The sequence below is a fragment of the Hippoglossus stenolepis genome, chromosome 17 (assembly GCF_022539355.2).
Source record: "Hippoglossus stenolepis isolate QCI-W04-F060 chromosome 17, HSTE1.2, whole genome shotgun sequence".
Lineage (NCBI taxonomy): Eukaryota > Metazoa > Chordata > Actinopteri > Pleuronectiformes > Pleuronectidae > Hippoglossus > Hippoglossus stenolepis.
The window spans coordinates 16,002,918-16,026,363 of NC_061499.1; the positions used below are offsets into that span (position 1 = coordinate 16,002,918).

General features: G+C 41.2%; 2 protein-coding genes across 2 annotated transcripts; both read right to left on the bottom strand.

Annotated features, from left to right (window-relative positions):
• Positions 1–11,461: 11,461 nt before the first annotated feature.
• txnl4a (thioredoxin-like 4A) lies at positions 11,462–14,509 on the bottom strand. Its single transcript, XM_035182925.2, has 4 exons — positions 14,356–14,509; positions 13,946–14,121; positions 11,982–12,085; positions 11,462–11,860 (listed from the first exon to the last, which is right to left on the bottom strand). The coding sequence occupies exons 2-4, from the start codon at positions 14,096–14,098 to the stop codon at positions 11,689–11,691; spliced, it is 429 nt and encodes a 142-aa protein (XP_035038816.1). The 5' UTR covers positions 14,099–14,121; positions 14,356–14,509; the 3' UTR covers positions 11,462–11,688.
• A 1,308-nt stretch (positions 14,510–15,817) lies between these two features.
• Positions 15,818–22,901, bottom strand: LOC118124786 (E3 ubiquitin-protein ligase ZNRF2). Its single transcript, XM_035182923.2, has 4 exons — positions 22,096–22,901; positions 20,374–20,469; positions 17,535–17,640; positions 15,818–16,688 (listed from the first exon to the last, which is right to left on the bottom strand). Exons 1-4 carry the CDS (start codon positions 22,421–22,423, stop codon positions 16,631–16,633), a joined length of 588 nt encoding a protein of 195 aa, XP_035038814.1. The 5' UTR covers positions 22,424–22,901; the 3' UTR covers positions 15,818–16,630.
• Positions 22,902–23,446: the final 545 nt, after the last annotated feature.

The window sequence follows — 23,446 nt, forward strand, 5'->3', positions numbered from 1 at the left end:
CCTCCACTGTCTTGCCAACATCAGTGTCGCCTTTCTAATTTCTTCTTTTCAAAACGACTCCAGCGTGGACTGAGATCATTTGTTAACTCAGTGCATCACAGTCTGGAAGGCTTTCAAACAACAAAATACTCCAGGGTTTCACTGTTCGAGCCAGCAACGCCGCCCCTAATGAGCCAAACACGCACGGGACCAGATGTTGTCTTTGGAACAACGGGGGGTGGGTGCGACTGGTGGTGATGGAGGGGTGGGTTTGAATGTTGTCTGTGAATAAACACGATCTTTGATGTGAGGCGTCATTCTGAACCCTCCTGACCAACTCGACTCCGGCTAAAAGATAAATTGTTCACATCCCACCAAACCGTGAAATCCAATTGTGTATGCTATTGAGAGTAGACTCACACCAATGTCTTTCTTTGTGTGTGTGTGTGTGTGTGTGTGTGTGTGTGTGTGTGTGTGTGTGTGTGTGTGTGTGTGTGTGTGTGTGTGTGTGTGTGTGTGTGTGTGTCAGATTGAACAGCAGATACCGCAGACCCTGGCTGAGACACATGATCATCACCTGATCTGGGGTGCGTGGCTCTGAAACATGGCAGCTGTGCAGTGGAGGACACTGAAATGAGGAACGTGTTTCGATTTCACATTTGCATAAGCTTCTAGTTAAAGTTTGCCTCTGGAGTAACCCACTGTGTACAGTCACAGTACGAAAAAAGAGGACAAGCTGCATTGGTAAGACCCAGCCTACAACATGCAAAAAAGTGAGCAAGATATGGAGGCCCCCATTTTATAACTGAAATATTAATATCTGAGCATTATTGCCAACCAGAATAAGGTAGAGCACCTTGGATTATTTATACAGTGTCTATTATTTTTTTAGGTCAATTGTCCCATCTTGCTTGCCATTGCATCAATGGCTGCCTGTGGTGTGTGAGCCCGCCGTTGGCCGAGTTTAGTCTCTTTAAAGGCCTCCTTTATGAATTATGAGGGGAAGTAAAGTGCACTGGTACCATTACTGCAAAACACTGTGAAAGAGCAACTTGGAGAGAGAAAATCAAAGCTGAGAACACTTATTTCTGAAAGATATTAAACATAAAAATGCTGCATTTTACAGCCTTTGGTAAAAAAAAAAAAAAGAAGGAAGAAGAGGTGCTAGTCTCACTTGAATTCATTTGATTCATTCCCCAACTAGAGTGGCACTCAGTAGAGCACATACCTTCACAGAGGCCCAACAGTTCCCTCAAAATCAATCAAGCTGCACCAAATAATATACACACTCACATAGATATCAGTCTCCTAAATATATCTATTTTATCAAGATCCATGTATTATGCCCTGAGAAATGTGTGAAAATCTCAGAAAATCTCACAATGTTTAAGAAAAGGACCTGGATTCCGGATCAGAGGCTACAAGTAATACATAGGTTCTTTCTTGTCTCCAAGAAAGTCCCCAATTAACCTCACCCCAATCTGCATGTCTTTGAAGGCAGACGCTGGAGGAAGATGTCTAGGTTCAAGGTTTAAATGAAGACTTTGATATTAGACATTTCTGTGATGTATCTGTCGGCTCGGTGGAGCAGTAATCAGCACTTTCTTGCTGTCGCCTCACAGCAAGAAGGTTACTGGTTTGAATCCCAGTTTCGGCCAGGATCTTTCTGCTTTCAGTTTGCATGATGTCCCTGTGTCTGTTTCTTTGGTTCCTCTGGCTCTCTAAATTGACTGTAGCTGTGGGAGTGGTTGTCTCTGTTTGTTGGCCCAATGTCCGCTGGGCCCGCGAATCTCAGGACTAATAGCAGTACAGATATGTTTTTTATGTATTGTCTTTTCCTGATTTACTTATGTAACCTAGGTTAATTCACCCTTGCACACTATCTTTTGTACCCATTTATTAAAATATAATCTATGATATGTGTTTTTCATTGCTGATCACTGTTGCGATTAATCCCATGTGTTGGTTAACGTGGACTAACCATCGGATTGTAGGTATTTAAGGTGGCTAATTTGTATTTATCGGAGGTCTCTGATCTTATCTGAGGAGAAGCCTTGTGCTCTAAATGTCACATCAGCAAAAAAAAATCCTTTAACGGGAACCTTTAAGTGTGCAGATCTTCAGATATTTTGTTGATCTACCGTGCACTTACTGCATGTGCATGTTGTTTTTATGTCTAGGTTCACCCATTCAAAGGGTGTCATGCTCCTTTCATCGGAACATCTGAGGCCTGGACCAGTCACGTTGCACTACAGACTTCCGTACTGAGCCACCCACACTCCCCCCTACATGGCTCTCAGCAGCTAAATGCTTCTATATCGATGAGCATGTGGGCTGCCGGTGAGCTGGCATCAAGCAGACTCACAGAGTCGGGATTGGGAAGAGCGAGAGCTGTGCATGTAATCACTGTGCAACAACTTGGGATGTAAGTGTTGCTGGAATGGTGACATTACCTCGAGCTGACATGCAGCGCACACAGCATCCCCGTCCTCACAGATACATTCACCTGCCTCTCTCCTCACATGCCTCCCTCTCCAGTCTCCAGCCTCTCCTCCTCCTCCCGTGTGCCTATTTCTGTCATCTTATTTGGAGTCATTGACAGAAGTGTGGGAGCTTGACACCCAATTTCCCCACCACCCCCATCCCTACCATCCACTCTCCGTGCCCCTGCAACACCCCCGCCGAGCTCGCACGGTTAGTACAGTCTGCCTGTGCTCTCTCCTTATAAGGGCAAAATACATTGACAGAGGCAAGGGGGGGGGGGGCGTTGTATCAGCACAGGCAGACAGGTAGAGGGACAGTGGCTGGAACCGGAGGAGAGGGAGAGAGAGATGATGATGTAGCGACAGAGGAGTAGAGATTAGGAAACACTGAACAGGGAGGAGGAAGGAGGAGGGATGACGATGGAGAGGGAGAAGGAGAGAGGGTGATGGGGATGCTGTGATAAGAAGTGAAGCTTTTGGGGCTTTTAAAAATAAATACCAACAGGCCAGTGGCACACTATGTTTTCATCATTTGTTTTTCTCCTTTGATTTTGTTTCTTCACAGGATTAATAACCCACAAATAAACACCCATATTAACGATATGCAAATGCATAATACAACACTAATCAAAATAAAGGGTGCTTTAAGTTGTTCAGCTTGTTAAATAAACTGCATTTGTAGACAATGTGAAATAAGTGAACATGTGCGTCAGTCATGTTTATTAATAAAGTAGTCAAGCGTAAACATAACTCTCATACCTGTTCTCTTGTCTGGTGTTAATGCTCCGGAGCTACTTCAGAATTATTCCTTGTCATTAGTGAGTCTTCCTCAAATGGTTCTATAATATACTGTCACTTTTTATTGTTTGTGCGCTGGATGTTGTGTGCAAAGCTGAAGTTAGAAATCTCTGTGTTCATCTTGTCTGGTTTATCTGCAGTGAAGACTTTAAAGTCAATGCTTTTCATTAAATTAAACTGAATTTGCTTTATTACAGTTCAAGTGTGTGGTTTATATATAAGTTAGAATGATTCACTGAACTTGCATGTCGGCTATATCAGAGGTCTGTTAAACAACACATCGTCTGACCCAAGGTCAGAATCTTTTAAAATAAAAGCTCTGTAATTCGGCTTAATATAAACAATTACAGACACAAAATTACCGTTGATGTTTTACTTTGAAGACAACTTGCTAAAGAGGAAATGAAGGCACACTGCCCCGTCCTCGACTGACTGATACAGAGTGCTGGTCGCTTCTTTATTGAATGTATCATGTGTCCAAATCGCACCAAATTCAGCATTGCACTTCTTCAGTCAAGTTACTATACAGTACATATGCCAAGTGTGAAGCTGATTAGATGAACAGTTCTCAAGATATTTGTTCCACAGACAGATGGACAGAAAGACAGACTTGTAGTAGATAACACATTCATATTGAGGCTATGGCTGCAGAACTTTCGATCTACATTTTAAACATTTTCCTAAATGCACAGTACATATATTATATCTTTGAACTGCAGAAAGAATTCTTCTAGGTAGAAGATATTCATCATCCCTAAAGGTCATGTCAGCAGATCACAGAATATAACAGAGGAGAATGTATTGGGATGTGGCTGCAGCGCTCTTAAGCTCTCAGCATCAACACTGATGCCTCAGACTGTGGCATCATTTAATCATCAACATCCTTTTCCTCCTCTCGGTGATTATGCAGCATTCATGTGGCCTAACTGTTATCATGTTCATATAAACACAATCCACTGTGCTTGTGTGGAGTCTGATCACAATTAATTCAGGTTAACTGCTGCTGAGCTCACAGCCAGTAAAATATTGATCAGTTATGCAAAATGTAAACAAACAAAAAGCTTCATACGTGTTGAAATCAGAGATGGACGATTCCTCATCGATCCAGCTTCTATTAAAAAATCTGAATTATTGATTGTGGCGATTGAAGGACTTGTGAAAGACATAAAGTGGTCAGATCAATCCCTCGTATGGCCCAAGCTCGAAAAACACTTGATACTACACTTCCTGTCATGCAACTCCTTAATATCCTAATAATCCTTAATATATTTCAGTAGATTTCTCCCTGCCCTGTTGATGACTATTATTTCCTTACTGACACATAATCAAGTAATTTGCATTGTTAGGAACTTCTGCCTATTCATCTTATTTAAAGTACTTAAATCGATTTGATGTTGCATATAAGACCAACAGTGTTATGGATCAACAAATGATCAAAATGCAGCAAAATCTGAGATGGACAACATAACCACTTCCAAAAAGTGGAGCCAAATCATTAATCACCCCCTAGTGGATGGTTGCAGTAGAGGTCATAGATCCCGCCCACCTCCTTCTTAGTGGGTGGGACATTTAAGTAATCTGGGACATTTTTGCAATTTTCACTTCTGTAACTTGTACCGAAATCTGTTTTACACATTAGATCAAAAATATTATACCTCTCTGTAATCCTTAAGATTTCTTCTAACCACACCAGAAGATAGAATTGAGATATCATACGCAGAGAAGATATGACGCAGCTTTTAGATAATCTGGGACACTTGTATTACGCTTAAAAAAAAATCATCTTGCTTCATGCATGTCAATCTCAATATTACCAATTTTTAAAAAGCATTATGATGAAATAACTAAGAAAATGTATATTATTTATAGAAATCTCATTGATTCAGATAAACATATAAAATGCAAGCCTAAATAATAAAAACAAGTTAAATTCATTTACATTGTCTTATCCACATGTTTAGTGAAAACAATGGCTGACACTCTTCTGTACTTTTTGGATCATCTCTGTCCTAGAGAGCTAACTGATTATATGAGCTAGCTAAGCAGACAATCAGTTTAAACAGACAGGGACAGAGTGTATTTACCGTTAACTCCTGCAACAACTGCAGATCATATGCTACATCTCTTAAGTTTATCTTTAAATGAGTGTCAAAAAAAACATGTCTCCATAATGAATATCATTATCAAGTGAAGGTGTGTTTTAAGGTTGGGTTAAGTTTAGATTAAGGTTAGGGTAATGGTTAGGTAAGTAGAAACCAGTAAATCAATGTAATGTCCTTTGAAGTCACAGAGAAGTGTGTGTGTGTGTGTGTGAGTGTGTGTGTGTGTTGGTTCAGCTGGCGCACTTCTCAGCGTCACACCTCCTGTTCTGCCTGTAAGTGCGGGGCAGGTGCTAATTGGGCCTGATTCTTCTGAATGGGGCCGTCTGCCATGAATGGAGGCAAATGTGATCCATGTGTGTTTGTTTAGCATGAGCACGGTACATCTGCGTCAGCAATGCCACAGAGCGCACAAACACACCTCCTGCCTGTGTACTGGTATCTGTTGCAGCTAAGTCAAATAGACCCCTCGTTTCGCTACAGATGGAGGGATGACAGCCCATCGGGAATAAATGCAGGATGAGAGTGAAGGATGCAAATCCATTTAGTCACAGGTCCCTGAGTGGAGTAAAAAGCAGACGCAGAAGGGGAAGAGAAGGGAATTAAAGCCAAATAACACCCGGCTGCTAAGTGTGTCAGCATCTACGAGAGTAGGCAGGCAGGGAGTTATTTAATGACACACAGTGTGTGTGTGTGTTGGTTTCAGCATATTATCAGTATGAAACATCTGCTCTTGTTAATCTCCACCAACCTGTAGGCAATAGTTCATTTACTGTGAGTAACTCCCCCAAGGGGCCAAAACTGAATCCCACTCTAAAGCCCACAACTGATCTCTGAAGAGGAAATAGACAGATCAGATGAATAAATAGGATCTTGATTCAGAGGCAGTTTGGAGTTTAGCCGTCGCTCACTATCTCAGGATGTGTATACAACAGTGAACCATCTCCTCCTGTTTCTCCATCAGGTCTCCCAGTCTGTATTCCCTTTGAAGGATTTAGGGGGTGAAAACCGTCACCAGGGAGATGAGGTTTGAAAGCTCTCACTGGTTATGTAAAGCAGCTCCTCCAGACTTATTTAGGTCGGCAGGTATCTCATCGCCCCACATCCGACGAAAAACAATCACTAAAACCGAAAGATATAAACAACTAATCGATCCCAGGCATCCACTCTACGGAGATCAGGAAGTAAGACAGCATAGCAAAGAGCAGGGGTGAAAGTAGGCAAAACCAATGGGGAATCAATCTTGATTCTCAGTGTCTCTGGGGCGAGACTCCCCAGACCATGGACCACATCCGCCACTTGGTCCCATTTGCTGTGACAAAGACCTGAAGGAGCCAAACAACACAGCCCTAGAATGGATATGACGGTGATGATGATGACTGGCTATGCAAAGAGGATCTGATATAACCCGAGGGTGTGAGAGAATTTTGGACCATTCTCACACATTACATCTGCTCACCATGAGGAGAATAGAGCTCATTCCACACATACTCCCTTTTCTCTCTCCGAGCAGTGCCCAAGGTCAGGCTACAGACAAATGGCCAACCAGCAGCACATTGTAGTGTCTACGTGGAAGGACTTTCTTACCAGATTCAGATGCTCAGACAGAGAGGCACCAAACTCGGACTCTTTTGCCTGTTACACCAGCGGCAAGATGTAACAACTCAACGTGATTTAGGAATGCATATTTACACTTAGCTATCCAATGGGATGCAAACACCTACATGTAACATGATGAGTGACAATGACAAATCAAGCCTTTCATGGGTGTGCTGTTGGAATGGGTGACGCAAGTAGAGGGAGATATATGGGGATGCTGTGTGAGACATTTTCAGGCTTGGGGGGTTGACAATTGCTCATGTTACTCTGTTAGCGTTGGTATATTGTTCAACCTTCCGGTCTCCTTGATGCATCAAGTCTACATTAAACCCTTCTGCATAGGACATCAGCGGCTGCCTGAGTTCTCCTTTCACCAGCTTCCAGAAAACTCCGATCACAGAGAGGAGAGCTGGAGCTTGTGGGATGAGGAAGTTGAAGGACAGGCTGGATTGAGGTCACAGATTTACACCGGTGGAGGTTTGCTGTCGGGATGACACATGCATGTATATGTACACAGAGTAGTCCTTTACTGTGAGAGCAGCAGTAGTAGCACCATACACTCACTTCACTTTACTTTAAGAGTATGCAATGCAGAGGTTCCCAGCCTGGGGGTCGAGACCCTCCCTACTGACACCTGAGAGGTCGTGAAATGATTAACAGAAAAGTAAAGCAAACACCTTTCTGCCACATAAATGTTTTTTATGATTTTTCCTAACTTTTCTGTAATATTTGGCTTTTGCTATTAGAGAGGGTATGTTTGTTTGTTGGTGTATTTGTTTATAAGCAAGTTTACGCAAAAACTACTCAATGGATTTCCACAAAACTTGATGGAAGGATGCGGTATGGGTCAGGAAATAACCCAATCAATTTTGGTTTGGATCCGGATCAGAGTGCAGATCCAGGAAATGTTTTATCACTTTATTTAACATTGTGTGATAGGACATTTTTGGATGATTTCACCAATTTCCCAGGGAATAATTCATGGATCTTGGAAGAAGTCAGGCATATTCAGGGGCGGATGGATGATTGACTCCAGCTCCCCCAGGGACCCTCAAAATGTTTCGGTGTAGCTTGATTGAATTCAAGGGCACAGTCGGGCCTTGGTGGTGGTATGCACTCTGTGTGCCATTCTAGTGTATAAATAAAATACATGGGTTCCTAGGCAGTACAAGGACAAACAAATCTAATGTCAAAGGAAGAAGATAAGAGGTCAAGGAATAAGAAGGTGAGAACTTTTCAGTGATTTCCAGGGATTTAGATTCACCCCCTACTTCCCCAGTAACTATTGGAGCAACCAGCAAATAGTTACAGTGAGGGGAAAGTGTATGTATTTTGCTTGTAAATTATTAATCTCTACATCTCCAGACTCCTAAACGTAATAAAATAAATTTTAAATTTTTTGCTGAGAAGGCCACTATGCATAAACATATGCAATATAGGGATCCTGAATAGTGATTTACTCATGATGATGAAGATGATGGTGATGACGATGATCCAGGCTGACTTGGAGGCGGATTTTCAAAAGCCACTGGCTCGAAAGTAGTAGTGACGCACAGCTGAGTGAGGCCCGGTTACTGGGTAGATGGAACGGCTTTAATGGTGCCAACAGGGGAATCTGCAGGGGTGGGGGTGTCCCAGAAATTGGCCACCGCCGCCGCTCACCCTTCCCCCCGCGTTGGGCATCCACATGGACAGTGACAGACAAGAAAAGGAGGAGGGAGGGAGGCAGCGACATAGAAAGGGAGAGAGAAAGATGGAGGGGTGCCAGGATGTCTTCCCCCTGGTACCCAGATGATCCTCACGGTCTGCACACTACACCCTCTTTGTGTAGATCCACTTAAACGCTATCAGTTGAAAACAGATCCCGGATTAATTCAGTGTCTGTGCTGGGTGTAGATATTTCCTATATAATCTATAGGAGGAACAAATCCTCCTCCCTCTGCCTCGCTAACATCCACACCCAAACAAACACTGTATGCAGCATCCCGCCATGTATCCATATGTGTCTAGACCGGAGTTTCCCAGTAACCCTTCATCGTCCAGACCTCTCCTTTCCCCCCGGGGCTGAGCTGATTAACAGTAATAGGGAACAACAATGCATGATAATGTGAATTATAATGGACCAATGGATGCGGCCTTTGGCCCCAGCGCTCCATATGGGGCCAAGTGACGCTGTACATGAGCCCTGCAGGGATAGGCCAGACAAAAGCATGCCAGACTGTAGGTTAATCTAAGTGGAAAGGACATGGGAGGCCTGGAGGGGATGTACAGTATATGGGTCCTCAACGTAGTCGACAAACACACAAAGATGAGGAAATTAGTTTATTTTGAACAGTAAATCTACTCATTGACGCATTGAGGTCATCCTCGGGCTCCAGCTTTCATACCGTTAGATTTGAAAAAGAATGAATGGCACGAAACCTAAAAACACAGCATTATTATGGTTCCTGAAAAAGTAATACTTTAAAGATTGTGTGTTTTTCTTTTTACTCTGGAGCAGCCAAGTGTGGTCAGAGTGTTGGTTTCTCCAGTTACAACCTGACGGGAAGCTGAGAGTTGAGTAGGGGCTTCAGGGAACATGTCAAAACCGGGGATGTACAGTACAGTGGGTTGTGCAACACACACGGACACTGGTTTGCGTTGCTGTCTTTACTATGACTTTACATGGACTTCCATTCATTGTGGACAGCCTAATTAAAACCTCATCCCTCACCTTAACCATGACCAATTCATGCCTAACCTTGAACATCCAAAAACGCACACACACAAACACACACAGACTCTGAGACGGGAGGTCTTACCCCAAGTGACTCCCGACTTGTCTCACTCAGGAGAGGTGGGGAGGTCAGAATATTTACTCTGGAGAGGATCCCTCTCTGTCTTTGGTCCAAACACACTCACAAAATTCAGAGAGAGACCGAATTTGTCCCCTACCACCTCATTTATCACTCAACAAATTGGACTGTGTCTCTGGTGCAGTATGTGCTGTGTGATTATGAGGAGCTGCAAGAGACTGAGTTGACGGTTAAGGGATATTAATGAGACTCATCTACTGATATTTCTCTCGTTCTCTACAACTCCCTCACCCGCTATTTTCTCCTCGCTCTTCTTTTCTCTGCTCTGTTCACTTCTCTCAGTTTTCCCATCACTCTCCCACTGATGGATAACTACGGTCAGGGCTGTGTGCAGATGATGAAAACTGTTGGGGAAACAAAACAAGCAAGACTGAGGGCCTGCAATAATTATCCTGCTCTGTCATCGCCCCACAGAGGAGTGGTCCACAGGGGACTGCTGCTGTTTTGTGTAGACATTGTGGACTTAGAAAACACATGGGGATTTATCCTAAACTGCAGTGATGGTCACAGTGAGAATAAAAACATGTTAAATCAACCCATGAAATCCCCAGCTCTTAAATGGTAACTCACACACCTGCTGTGACACACTCAGAGACAAACACTTCGCACCGCGGCCAACGCTTGTGTGGACATCTCCCCCTCCGGCAGGCGCTGCGCAGCACTGAGCGCCAAAACTAGCAGGAACAAGAATCGTTTCTTCCCAAAGGACATCACAGTCATAAAGAGTAAGCTCAGCCAAGTGGATGTTTCCCCGCAGTGTCTGCACAATACCCTGTAATTACTGTGAAATTACTATTGTTATAGTTCTGTGTGTATGTGTTTGTAAGATATTTATATCTATCCTGTGCTGCACTATAATAATCCACAGGTTTTCTCACAATATTATACCACCTTCACTCATAATAGAGCTTGTGTTACAGTACCTGGACTGCGCATACACCAGCATCCATGTTTAATTTGCGTTACCAATCTAAATGTATACACAAGTGCCAAAACCTTTAACATAAACCTGTTAATGTACCCATCATGCAACACCTTGGCAATGTTTCTTTTTCTCCATTTATGGCTCTAATTTATTGTAAAACGTTTTGTTTCATTTCTTATACCCATTCGTACCCAATTGTTGCTACGTTTGTGGCATTAGAGATTGGGACTAATTTAAAATTATACTAGATTTCCTTTGTGTGTGATCATACATGTCCAACATTGTTTGTTTGATAGATCCCACACTGGTGGGTTAGATCATCTCAATCTGTACAGCAGACCTGAACATCTCTGACTCCACCTGATGGAGATTATAGGGCACTGCACCCTCTCTGCACATCATCTAAACATAGATGTTAAAATCATGCTGAGTTTAACACATATTTCTAAATATAATTTCAGAAAAGCTTGTATTTTTTGCCAGATAAATATGGAAAAGCTTTTAATATTTTCCATAGAATTAAGTCGCATTTACTCAATCTGTTGAGCCATTTTCTCTTCCATATTTATGCAAAGGTTTCAATAAAATGCTCTGAAACAGCAAAAACCTACGAACAATCTTTTCTGTAAATGTCAATATTTATTACAACATATGAATAGAGGTCTTGTGTAATGAGTCCGGTTTCTTCAGCACTTGTTTCACAGAAATAAGTCGACAACTTAATTTGAATAAACTGAATAAAATGTTTATCTCAACACACACACACACACACACAGACAAAAAAAACACATGGCACAATATCACACAATCCTGGGCATTAATAAGAGTCTTCTTTTCCTGGTAAAAACTAAAAGGTCTCGATTTCTGTAACTTGAGTCTTTGTGTTGTGTCACAAAAATGTATCGGAGGAAAAAAACATCTTAAAAAATAAGGAAGGAAAAAAACAAGAATCAATATCTGTATTTTGTAGAATAATCCTTCGGAGACACCACCAGACCTCGTCCCTTTCTTGCTCCTCGGTACACGGTTTCAACAATGTCTATCATCTCCTGCTTGTCCTCCATCGTCCAGTTGATCTTGTTGTTGTTACCGGTGCCCAAATCAATCATGATGTGTTTGTTCCTGAGGACAGACAATAACAATATCATGAGAAGGGTAAAACCAGTGACACTTCACAAGTAATTTAAGTAATAATAATGATTTATGGCTTGATACTGTGCAATCTAGGCAGTTAGTGTCCTACCTGAAGAAGAACATGACAGTACAGGGGTCGTACAACTCGTACATCTTGTTGAAGTCGGGAACTTCTGTGATGTCCACCAGGTAAATGACGGCAAAGTTCTTCACCTGTCAAAATATATATTAATATATTATGAGGGTGAGCTTTGCTGACAGCAGCATACATTCAACACAACAGACAACTTTCTGCTAGAGCTTTTTCTCACTATTCCAGTTAAGTGATTTTAAAACTGGGCAAGTTTAAATATACTTACACACTTTCATATGTTAAATCTTTAAGAAATTAGTTCAATAAGTGAGCTTTTTGGCAGCTTTAATATCTCCGGGCAGCATGAACTGGAATTGGTTTATAAATTGCTGACAGAGAGCAAGAGACATCAGCATAATATCCAGTAATGGGAATCTTAGTTGTAAAATCAGCAGTAAACTGTCAAGAGCAGCGATCACAGTGATGAAAATGGTGTTAAATCTTCATATCCTCTAGCAGCTAATATAAAATCAGCACTAGAGAAAATCTATAGCATCCAAGAGAGGGACCCTCACATGGTTTCCTGGTAACGTGCACATCGATAAGATTGTCAAGCCAAACTGTACTGTAATAAACTTTAATGCTCCTGTTAGTTCTAACCGCTCCACAGCGTATGTGGATTTTACAGTCAACCATTTCTTTAAGTTGATTAATTTTGCAACAGTTGGAGACGCTGCGATAGACAAGGATATTAAAAATGTATAACTCAGAGTGGAGTTCCAATAGGGCTGGTAATAGAAAAACTGAGTGTCAGCAGCTGTTTGAGCATAACACTATGGGATTACTACAACAACTACAATTTGTGATCATAATAGAGACCGACGAATATGGATGTTTGGTGGCGGATACCGATACTAGGGCATAAAAAAATGTGATGCCAATGTAGTTTAACCATGAACTTTATACAAGGTTTCAACAAGTTAAATTTAAGACTTTTTTTTTAAGCATGATGAAATAAATGTAAGACTTATAACAAGTATGACACATACAAAGGAACATCAGTGTCCCAGATTTAAACCCATCCCTATATTTGAAGATAAGGTTAAAGTATCCAAGTGAATAATGTCTCAAAACGCCCGATATCTCTCAAAAGTGCAGGCATATTATTCTTAGTCTGTCCCACAGGCAAACTGAGTGTCCTGCGATGGATTGTGAACAGGGTGTTTGTAGATTATCAGTTCCACATTGGTTTTGTTTGTTCTTTTATTACAGTGTGCTAATGTCTGAAGAACTGAAACACACTAAGACATTGCAAACCTTGCAGTCCACCAAAACATTTCGCTTAAAAAAAAAAGGTTTTCAGTGTGATGTACTTTAACATAATTAAGACCTACCAGAAGGTATTTAAGATCCACTGAGCCATATTTTACCATATTTAAGACATTTTAATTTCCAATTATCAATATCGTTATATTGTTGGACTTTTTTGGACCCAGTGGAAACACTGACTATGATAAATAACCATAATATAAAAAAGGAAAACATAATATAAACCACCTTAATAAATTAAATAATATAAATGTTCATACTTTCTTGTTTTTCTTCGACTATTGACATTAAGCTCATGAATGTCAATACCTCAGATTTTATCAGCCAACTGATGAATCGATCAGACTCTACATCACGTTTTTCCATCTCTGCTGATATTTAACAACGATATCAACTCTGTGAACTGTTGGTTGGAAATGTTATATACTTGGTCAATAAATCTGGCAACTGGTTAAACTGAGTGCATTTCACTGGGATTTGACCAGACTGGCTGCTGCTAATGTTTGGTTTGATGTGTTGTCTCTCAAAGTCTCATGTTTACATTCACCCTGATCTGACCACGTTCAGTTGATAGCAGACCAGCAGGTGGTGCTATTGGTCATGTTGAGACGGCTCAACCAAGCTAATGCTAATATCCTACATCACACTGTTTACACAGTAGGAGCTCAGACCTTTTCTGCGATGCTGTACAGGACCTCGTCCATCTTCATGCACGTCGGGTCCCAGTCGTGTCCGAAGCGGATGACGAGCACTCGGTCCTCCTCGGACAGGATGGCTTGGTCAACCTGCCAGCCATTGTGGAGATGAGGGAGCATGTACGACATCTTGACTCCGATCGATCACCCAGCTGTAAAGCAACACATGTGACTTTAGCTTCACATTAGCAGGTATTTGAACAACGACAAGCAGCAAAACCAGGACTTCAGCTCAGGACTGTAAGTGAGTACGAGCAGTTAGCCTGAACATAGCAGCGAGCTAAGTAGCTTAAAGTGGCTAACCGAGGGAAAAGTCTGACAATGGAGAAGAAAGAAACAACACTGGGTGGAAATGAGCTAAAGTAACAAAGCGACACTCATCTTACCTCAGAATAAAAATGAATGTGTGTGTATGGCGAAGTAAACCAGTGAGTCCCCGGTGGTTTGGTTTTTATTGTATCTTTTCCGTCGGTGCGGCGTTGGCGTGCTTGCACCACGTCATCGGTGTGCGACAGCGACGTGGTTACGTCACTGTACGTGGCCGAGCACGTTCTGGGTTTTTGTTTTGATTGCAGCCATAGACACGATTAAAACATTTAAAAATACAAAATGCAGTCAATGATTAACCGGATGAGTTGGTGGATACTTATAAAAACCTAATACACAACAATCCACTCAGATGAATTGGTTAAAGAGGTTTGTGTTATGTATTATACAATGAATTGGTTTTATAACTAACAAAGAAAAAGAAAAAAACACCTCAGAACACTGTATAATTTGAACCAAAATACTTATCTTTGCTCCCTCAAAGTACATTATTTAAGGAAGTAACCTTGGTATGAAGACAAACTTTTTTTTTTTAGAACTCCACTCTTCTCAACTAGTTGTTCTTCAATGTTATCTTATCCTTGTGACTGTTTTACCAAGGAAAAATATACCCTCTACTCATACATTACCAAATACTGAAATACATTACTCCTGAAAACCCTCAGGGTGGCATTTCTTCTGACTGCACATTTAACAACGAACAGAACCAACGCTCAGTCGACAGGATCCGTGTCTTGGCATGCCCACCCACAGGGAGAAATAACTTATGTAAACTTCTCTTAGCTGGTCTCTACTTCAGGAATCCTTCTTGTGTTTGGATTCTAACACTGAAAATACTATTATCAATGATGTCATAAACTATTGTGCCACTTTGTCAATTGCATACAAATCCACCTTAATTTCAAGCCTATGTCTGCTTTGTGTATAAATATCTATTCAACATAAAATACATAAATGAAAAAACTTTTATTGATTAAATCACCGTCGTAACTGTCATCTGATGTATTCATATCAGACAGAAACAATGCAAATGTCATACACTGATTTTAAGATTGGAGATCCTGTGAACTAGAATGGCACTAAGAGAGCACATACCTCCGCCAAAGCTCAACAGTCTCCTTATGAAACAACATTTAAATTCACTTGATATGGATTTTCATTTGGATCTGCACCAAATTGCACACACCCGTAAATATCAGTGCCTTAGACATGCCAGATATTTTTCATTAAGATCCATGAATTATTCTCTGAGTAACAAAGATGTTACAAAACTCCCCATCTTACAATGTTAAAGAAAAAGAGAGAAAAAAGAATCATCCTGGATCCTGATCCAAAATAAAATTTTGTAATGGGTTCTTGCCTTACCCATACCACTTCCTTCCACCAAGTTTTGTGGTTATCCGCCCAGTAGTTTGTGCGTGGTTGTCGGACAAACAAAACCAAAAAATAACCTCCTTGGCGCATGTAACATTACATAGTAACTATATATTCAAATACAGAATAGGTGCTTTACAGGAAAGAGACACGAAGACAAAACATTTATTGTTGTGCAATCCATTACAGTACAAATACAAAATACAATGAACCAAGGCTCAAAGGTTAAAGGAAAGATTTCCAGTCTATGACATAGCAGCATATTATGGCACTCCTTGGAGAGTGTGTGAATCATCGTTATATATATCTAACCTTAATTTGACAACACAATCACATTACTGTGGTTCTGAACGGCCAAATGATTAACAAAGTCCCACTATGTTAGACTATTTGGTCTAGGGCACATGATTGTTGAACAGACAGTAGTGATAGCCAATTTAGCAATAAAATAAAGATTTATTTCCTAACTACAATCAACACTGTAATCATCCCTTAAAGCTGATATTGGCATTTCTTTAATTCTCTATGGCTGTTTTTCACATTGCACAACAATCAGCCTTCAGCCATCTGATCAAGTCTTTGAACAGGCACTGATCCAGATCTCTGCTGAACAGAAACTCTTCCACCATGATCTTCAAGTCCTCGCAGCTCACCAGTTCAGCTCCGTGACCCCTCTTTAGGCCAGCAGGTGGCATCAGGAACATTCACATATTAATGGAAACATGACTCCACCAGTGGTTCTTACTTTGAACGTCACACGGACGTTGAGAGAAACATATCCAAAGTCCATCAAGTCCGTCACGGTTCCGTGAGGCAATATGAAAAATGTTGCACACAATAACGACTAACAATCCCTGAGGAGCTGATGCTCGGCTCAAACAGACAGTGTTGGGATGAGGTTGGAGTCACAAGTTGGGCCACACAGATGTACAGCTGATTGAAACTGTACTCCTGCAGCTCCTAGTCGGCAGGATGCTCCGGACACGAGCGATTCACCTCGAACCACTCATCTATACACCTGAAACAAGAAGAGCAGGACAAGTTGTTGCATGTGATCAGAGGGAGTTTAAAGGAAAAAACATAAGACATTAAGTCTGAGGTATAAGTCGCCAGTTACTTCAATTTTATTGGATTCTGCTGCAACACTGTTTACCCCTGAGACTCCAGAAGTGTTTTGTGGACTAAAACAATTCACCTACCCCTCCATCGGCATAGTTGTGAGTGGATAATGAGGGAATTAAATATTTTCTGTGAACTATCCCTTTAAACAATGGGCTTTTGAGTGTCACTTTAAAGAATGTTTTTAGATTAATTATTTAAAGATGGCTGTAGTTTTATATTTTAAGTACAGACATGAAAATCTTCTCATCTAACTCTTGGACAATTATTCTATAGGAGAAACAAATCCTCACCTACAGTGAGTGAGACAAAATTTATTTTTCCACTTTTATTCAAGTATATTTTATATTGAGACGCCGGTCACCTATTACAACGATATTTTTCTGTTATTGTAATAATTCTTAAGTTTAAAACTGACAATAAACACACTGGATTTGTGCCCCTCCATCCACCAGTGTCCCGAAAAACCTTCCTCTTACTATTATCTAAGACCTGTTCATTTGGTTAATTCATATTTTTGTGATTTCTATAAAAAAGAGTGGGGTTTGTATTAACATTTTTTCTCCCTTTTCTACTGGGAGACAAACAGGTCAGCATGTTGGGTAGAATTTCAAATAAACTCCCATACAATGCATTGTAGAATTACTAGTTCCAGTAATATTCTGTATTAAAGGAATAGTTTGACGTGATTTTGGAAATATGCTATTATTTGCATTCTCGCCAAGATTTTGTGTGTGTTTGTTACCCTTTATGGTAGATACAGAGGCAGGGCAGTCTGGCAATGGTGTCTCCCTGCTCCAGCTCCTCTAAACAGATGGCACATTCCCCAGAGTCTCTGGACAGGATGTCCTCTGAGAAAGACAATACAGAGACAAACTGAGCAAGAAGCTGTCTCGCACACCAAACCCCGTATCAGAGTTTCAGTCCAGGCACTGAATCCTGCCTAACCACCAGTATAACCTTTGGTACCAGAATGTCATCTCTCATATGGGCACAGATGTTTCAAATCCTCGTCTCTGATCAGATAAGAACCGGGAACGTTTTCTCACAGTTTTCTTTTCAATGTCACATGTTAATCTGCATGTTCAGCTGTTACTGGCCCTATACGGTCAACACCTGAGGCGAATGACTAACTAAGACTTTTTGAAATGAATCGCATAAAACAGGAAAAATGTACTCTGAAAATATTTGTAGTTGAAGGATAAAGCCATGATTGTATAAGTTTAACACATCTATTCGCATGTGATAAGCTAAGGCAAAAGCTGCATGCTGTATTCAGTATCTATCAGCAAAATGCATGCTGCTGTGGCCGTGTGCGAGCTGAAAGCACGTTTCTGTACATGCACCAACATTTAAGATGGAGGGGAAAAAAATCTTCTCTTGTTTTTATATACGACAGTTGAGGTCAGGAAGTTTCTACATGCAGAAAGTGCATGTAGAGACAACCGTATGTCTACAGACAGATGTGTTTGTCTTTCCTGTTTGTGTGCACATGGGTGTGCAGAACAGGTGTTCACACACATTCTGCAGGCGTGTGAGTGGCTGTGCAGCTGCATCACATCGCTGCGTTTGCTTCCTTTTCATGCTGTTCTGTATAAAATCCTCAAGCAGGTGCATTTCTGTGGATATTAGATCTTCATAAAAGTCAATATAAGGATTAATTAATGCAAAATAAACATTAACTCATAATTACAACCACAGTCCGGTTGTAAAAACAATATGGCAATTTATTATGACTATAAGTACAGTACATTTTAGTACTTGTACTTGATTACTACACAACCATTATGTGCTTATTCTTCCACTCCATTACATTCACAGAGGCAAACACTGCATCTTCGACTCCATTACGTCTGACAGCTGGAGTTAAAAGATACCTTTCAGATTAAGATACATAAAAAAAAACTATGATGATTATTTAGGATTATAGAAACGATGCATTATTAGTGAATTAACTAAAAAACAATGAATAAGATCATTCAACAATATTCTTTATCATGCAGATCATTAAAAAGAAGTGAACAAAGTAATGTAATAGAGTTGATAATCAGATGATGTAATACAATATTTCTACTGTCAAACAGGTCCTATAATAAATATGAAGGATCACAAAATTATTAACTTTCCTGCCAATTATCACATTTTAATTCTTCCTCTCGGCATCCTGTTGAATACTGGATGTTTTATCTCTTCAGGCCTCTGAAAATCCTCTCTAGAGCCACTGTTTGGTTTTTTACATTCTAGGTTTCTGTAGAAATATGGCAGTGCAACATGATCTGTCAGGCTGAAAACAGTGTTTTGTTAAACTCTCATTGAAGGCTTCAGGTCTGTTTCACCTCTGACCACTGGGTGTGTTTATAAATGTGCACTGCTGCACCTGTAATCATCAGCTGGAGTACACATCCCCATTACTGGAGCAAGGTAACTAGTGAAAGGAATAGTTCACCCACTTTTAGGCTCCTGTGGTGTCATCCAAGTATCTGCAAGCCCCGACATGCATATTCGACTCGAAACAAGGTAATTTCCAATGTGTTTTACGCCTAAAAGTCCACCAGAAGTGGCTAAGCCAGCAGACTGTTAGCATTTCTGATGGTCCCTGAATGCAGCCTTTAGCCATTTAGGCTTTAAAACACGGTGTAAATGACCTCGTTTAGAGTCGAATATGAATGTCAGGGCTTGTGGACACTTGGATGACATCAGAGGAGCAGTATTGAGTATATTTATGTTTTTTTTCTGTCGGGTTTTTTACGTCTAAAGCCCCTAATATCTTCAGCTGTATTTGATTCGGCTGCTACCTGGCTGCTACGATGTTCACCCATGAAACTCCAGAAGAGTTTTGTGGACTCAAACACTTCACCCACCCCTCCATCGGCATAGGGGCGAGTAGTTAATGAGTGAATTCTCATTTTTGGGTGAACTATTCCTTTAACCCACTGATCAGCAGAAACAAGTTATGAAAGCAGTTTTACTTTCAGAGGTAGGGTTGGTCATTTGTTTCTGAAACACTTTTTATATTTTTTGTTGAAATCCTCAACGCCCAGAAAGCCATCAATAAATAAATTCGGAGGACTGTAATAAACAATAAATCATTTCATAGCGTACCTGTCTGTCAAAACCCGACTGGCTTACCCGTGTGCACCCTGCCCGACCAGAGACAATAACCAGAAAGTAACGAGCGAGTTACAGGTTCAGTCAGCTTCTAGCAGTTGTCAGTCAGTGCACATTCAATGTATTTGGGGGCGTAGCTTTGACAAGAGGGCTGACGGGAGGGGGTGGGATATGTCAGTTGCGTTTTCAAACTGTAGCCTGCTCTTGCTAGCTTTTCCAGGATTACCGACCCTAGCTTTAATGAAGAATCTTGCTGTTTTGCTAATGTTGCTTCTTTCCCCAGTGGAAAAAGGCTGATGTTAACCTTCTTAGCATTGTCATTGTCCAGCTTCACATGTTCTCTATTTTGAACCAAAAATTAATCAGTAAACTGAGGAATGAAGGGTGTCACAGGTTTCTGTGGCTGCAAACAAACACCATCTGCTTCAGCTCTCAGAATCACCCACCCTCCTGCTCTTTCAGCCCTGATTACTTACTGTTGTAGGTGAGGCGTGTTTTGCTGAAACACATGAGCAGGTGCTTCTCTATTTCATCCGACTCCATAAACTTGGAGCAGACGGGGCAGTGGAAGCCTGGCAAAAAAAAAATAACAACACAAAGACAAGAACATGAGGACCCAGATGTGGTAACGTCCGTCTCATAACCTTTTATTGATATGTACACAGGAGAGGGCGTGGGACTGTCTGCATGAGCGGAATCTGAAAGAGCCCTACATGACAATACACACCTGCATGCTTCCTCTATCTGTTATAAACAATCTGTAACAATCTGCTCACCTAATCAAACAATCGTTTGGTATCGTTACTCATTACAATCTTACTGTAAACCCCTCCTCAAGCTGGCCTGGCTTCATATTTATTGCACCATGTTTGAGAATTCATTTATTAGATTACGTTCATTAATAATTCCTAATTTGACCCACATATACAGTAGACAGCCTGCACGACCCCGAGCACCGTCTCAGCTGCACAAGGATTAATAGGCCAGGAGCTGCTTGACTTGACATAAGCTGACCTCCTGTTTAACGTTATAACATGGCGGTCAGGAAAAGGACAACAAATGTGTCCTGGGTGCAGGCAGTCATTATCTCCGTGGCTGCTGTGAAACTCATGCTTGTGTCATGTGTTTGCAAGGGGGAGGTGAGAAAATGGAAGGAGCCTGTGGACATAATGTCAGGGCCCATCAAGTCAAAATCACATGGATCTAATGAGGAAGGATTATTGATGAGGGTAGTAATGATGAGTCATCCTCATTAAGGAAGCTGATAAACTGAAGCGGGAATTAAATTTAGCTGCACCCTTGTTGTCCATGTTAAGATGCAAGATGAGGAAATTGGGAGTGTGTGTCATTTCCAAGAGATCCAACAGCAATATAAGTATACAGGGAAACATAATTAAACTTTAGGTCTTTTGTTATGGAGCAAGTGTTTGCTTGAGCTGTGTATTGTTGTGGTCTGGTCTAGAGACGGCTCACAATTGTGAAACTGTACAGCTTGTGGGTTCAGGAAGTTTGTGTGTGTGTGTGTGTGTGTGTGTGTGTGTGTGTGTGTGTGTGTGTGTGTGTGTGTGTGTGTGTGTGTGTGTGTGTCAGGCAATGTCTAACCAGCAGGAAGCTGTTATCTGCTGACCTACATTATGCACTCTTCCCTCTCAGCTGGAGTGAAAAACAGGCCAGTTTTGCAAGACAAAGAAGAAGAAAGAGAAGAAGAAGAAGAAGAAGAAAGACTGCCATAAAGAGCAGTGCTGTACAGTACAGCCACCTGTGGGTACAATAAAAGTAAAAGTGCAAAAACAAAGGGCTCAGTCAACGTACAGCTAATACCATATTCCAGATATCATGTGTCAAATGGAAAAGCACAGAGCAGACCTGACCAAGTGTACATTTTATGGTATCTTGTAGGAGTGCCATAAACATATGGTAGCAAACATGAAGAAACATGTCGACTCTCAATGCACACTGGATCCCACAGACAGTATAAAGACCTAGAATTACAGCTCTCCCACATGACACTGTAAAAATTGGAGTTAAATGAGATAAGAGCAAGAACAATGAAGTCAGTATTCATATTTTTGAAGACAGAAAAAACTCTGCTGGCTGTGGGTGCACCCCAGGGACATTAAATATGGCATATTAACAAGAACATCACAAGAGTTGCGTGCTTGAATTTGTGGATATTCTGAATTTGCATCGAGTCTTACCTCCCAACAGGTGAGGGGACAGGTGAGCCGGTAAGGAACCTATAAGCAGCCTGTGGCCCTCGGGAGGCAGCTGGCCCTCATCGTCCCCATCAGTGCCATCCAGACTCTGATTGAGTACGTGCGACCCCGACCTGCCGCCGGCTGGTATGCTGAGCCCCGAGCTGGTGGGCCCTCCACCCGTGTAACGGATCCTGGGGCCATCGGGTCCATTCGTGTACCTGAACCCCGCGATCCTCTCCCCGCCGCTGGAGTTGCTGGATGGGAGATCGGAGCTGGAATAAGCCCGAGTTCTGCCATCAAATACGGGGCTGCTCTGCTTGGCCCCCATGCTGCCTCAGGCGTTCCTCCTCTTGGCTTTGAGTGCGCGTCTAAGTTTCTTAACCACGACACATGGTCACGGTGAGTCCTGAAGAGCTGACACCAACACAGGAGGTCAAACCTGAACCACGGACAACAACAACAACAGACGCTCGCTTGCACATCTCAAAGTTTCAGGTGCGCCCTGTGCGTAAAGTGCGCACTCACTGACGCATAACTTAATATCCAAATGGTTGTTTTTTTCTTGGCAGAGCCCTTCCCCTTTTTTTTTTTTCAACAATGGAAAAATAAAAAATAAAATGAAATCTCTTCAGTTCAACGTTTTCAGCGTCTCCGCTTCATGCGAGCACACAGGCGCGTGTGTTGACCCACAGCTCGTCTGGTTCAAGTTTGTTTTTGTGCTCAACTGTGCTCGTCTGCGAAGAAAAATAAAAGTCTGCCCTCCTCCCTGTGTGAGGCAGCTCCATCATAACAACTACAGTCCACCAGAACAGGATCAGCCCGCCTTCACAATAAAAGTATTCCACTCTGCAAAAACAAATGAAAACAAAAAACTGAAGGCTCAGTATCATTCAGTTCCCTATACTGAGAAAACCTTTATGTATAATATATGTGGCTATTATCGACCACATATTATACATAGAAATATAACAACTTTAGACATATATGATAATAAGTCTATATTCTGTCTCTCGATACAGTTATCGTATAAATATAGTAAATTGTATCATAATTTAAAAAATTTAAATGTTATGTTGATAGATATATTCTTGAATCATTACTTATGATGTAGTATAACACTACTACTACTACTAATAATAATAATAATAATAATAATAATGGGAATAATGATAATAGTTAATAAACTAGTTGAGTCGTTTTGCACAAGCTCATTATATAATTATAATCTTAATTGTGGCAAATATATTATTATTATTGTTAATATTATTTTCGAAATTACTATAAACATTTGTACAAGACCTTCGTAAATCAATAATCTTACGTGTAGTGACGTTTTTATTATGGTTATTGT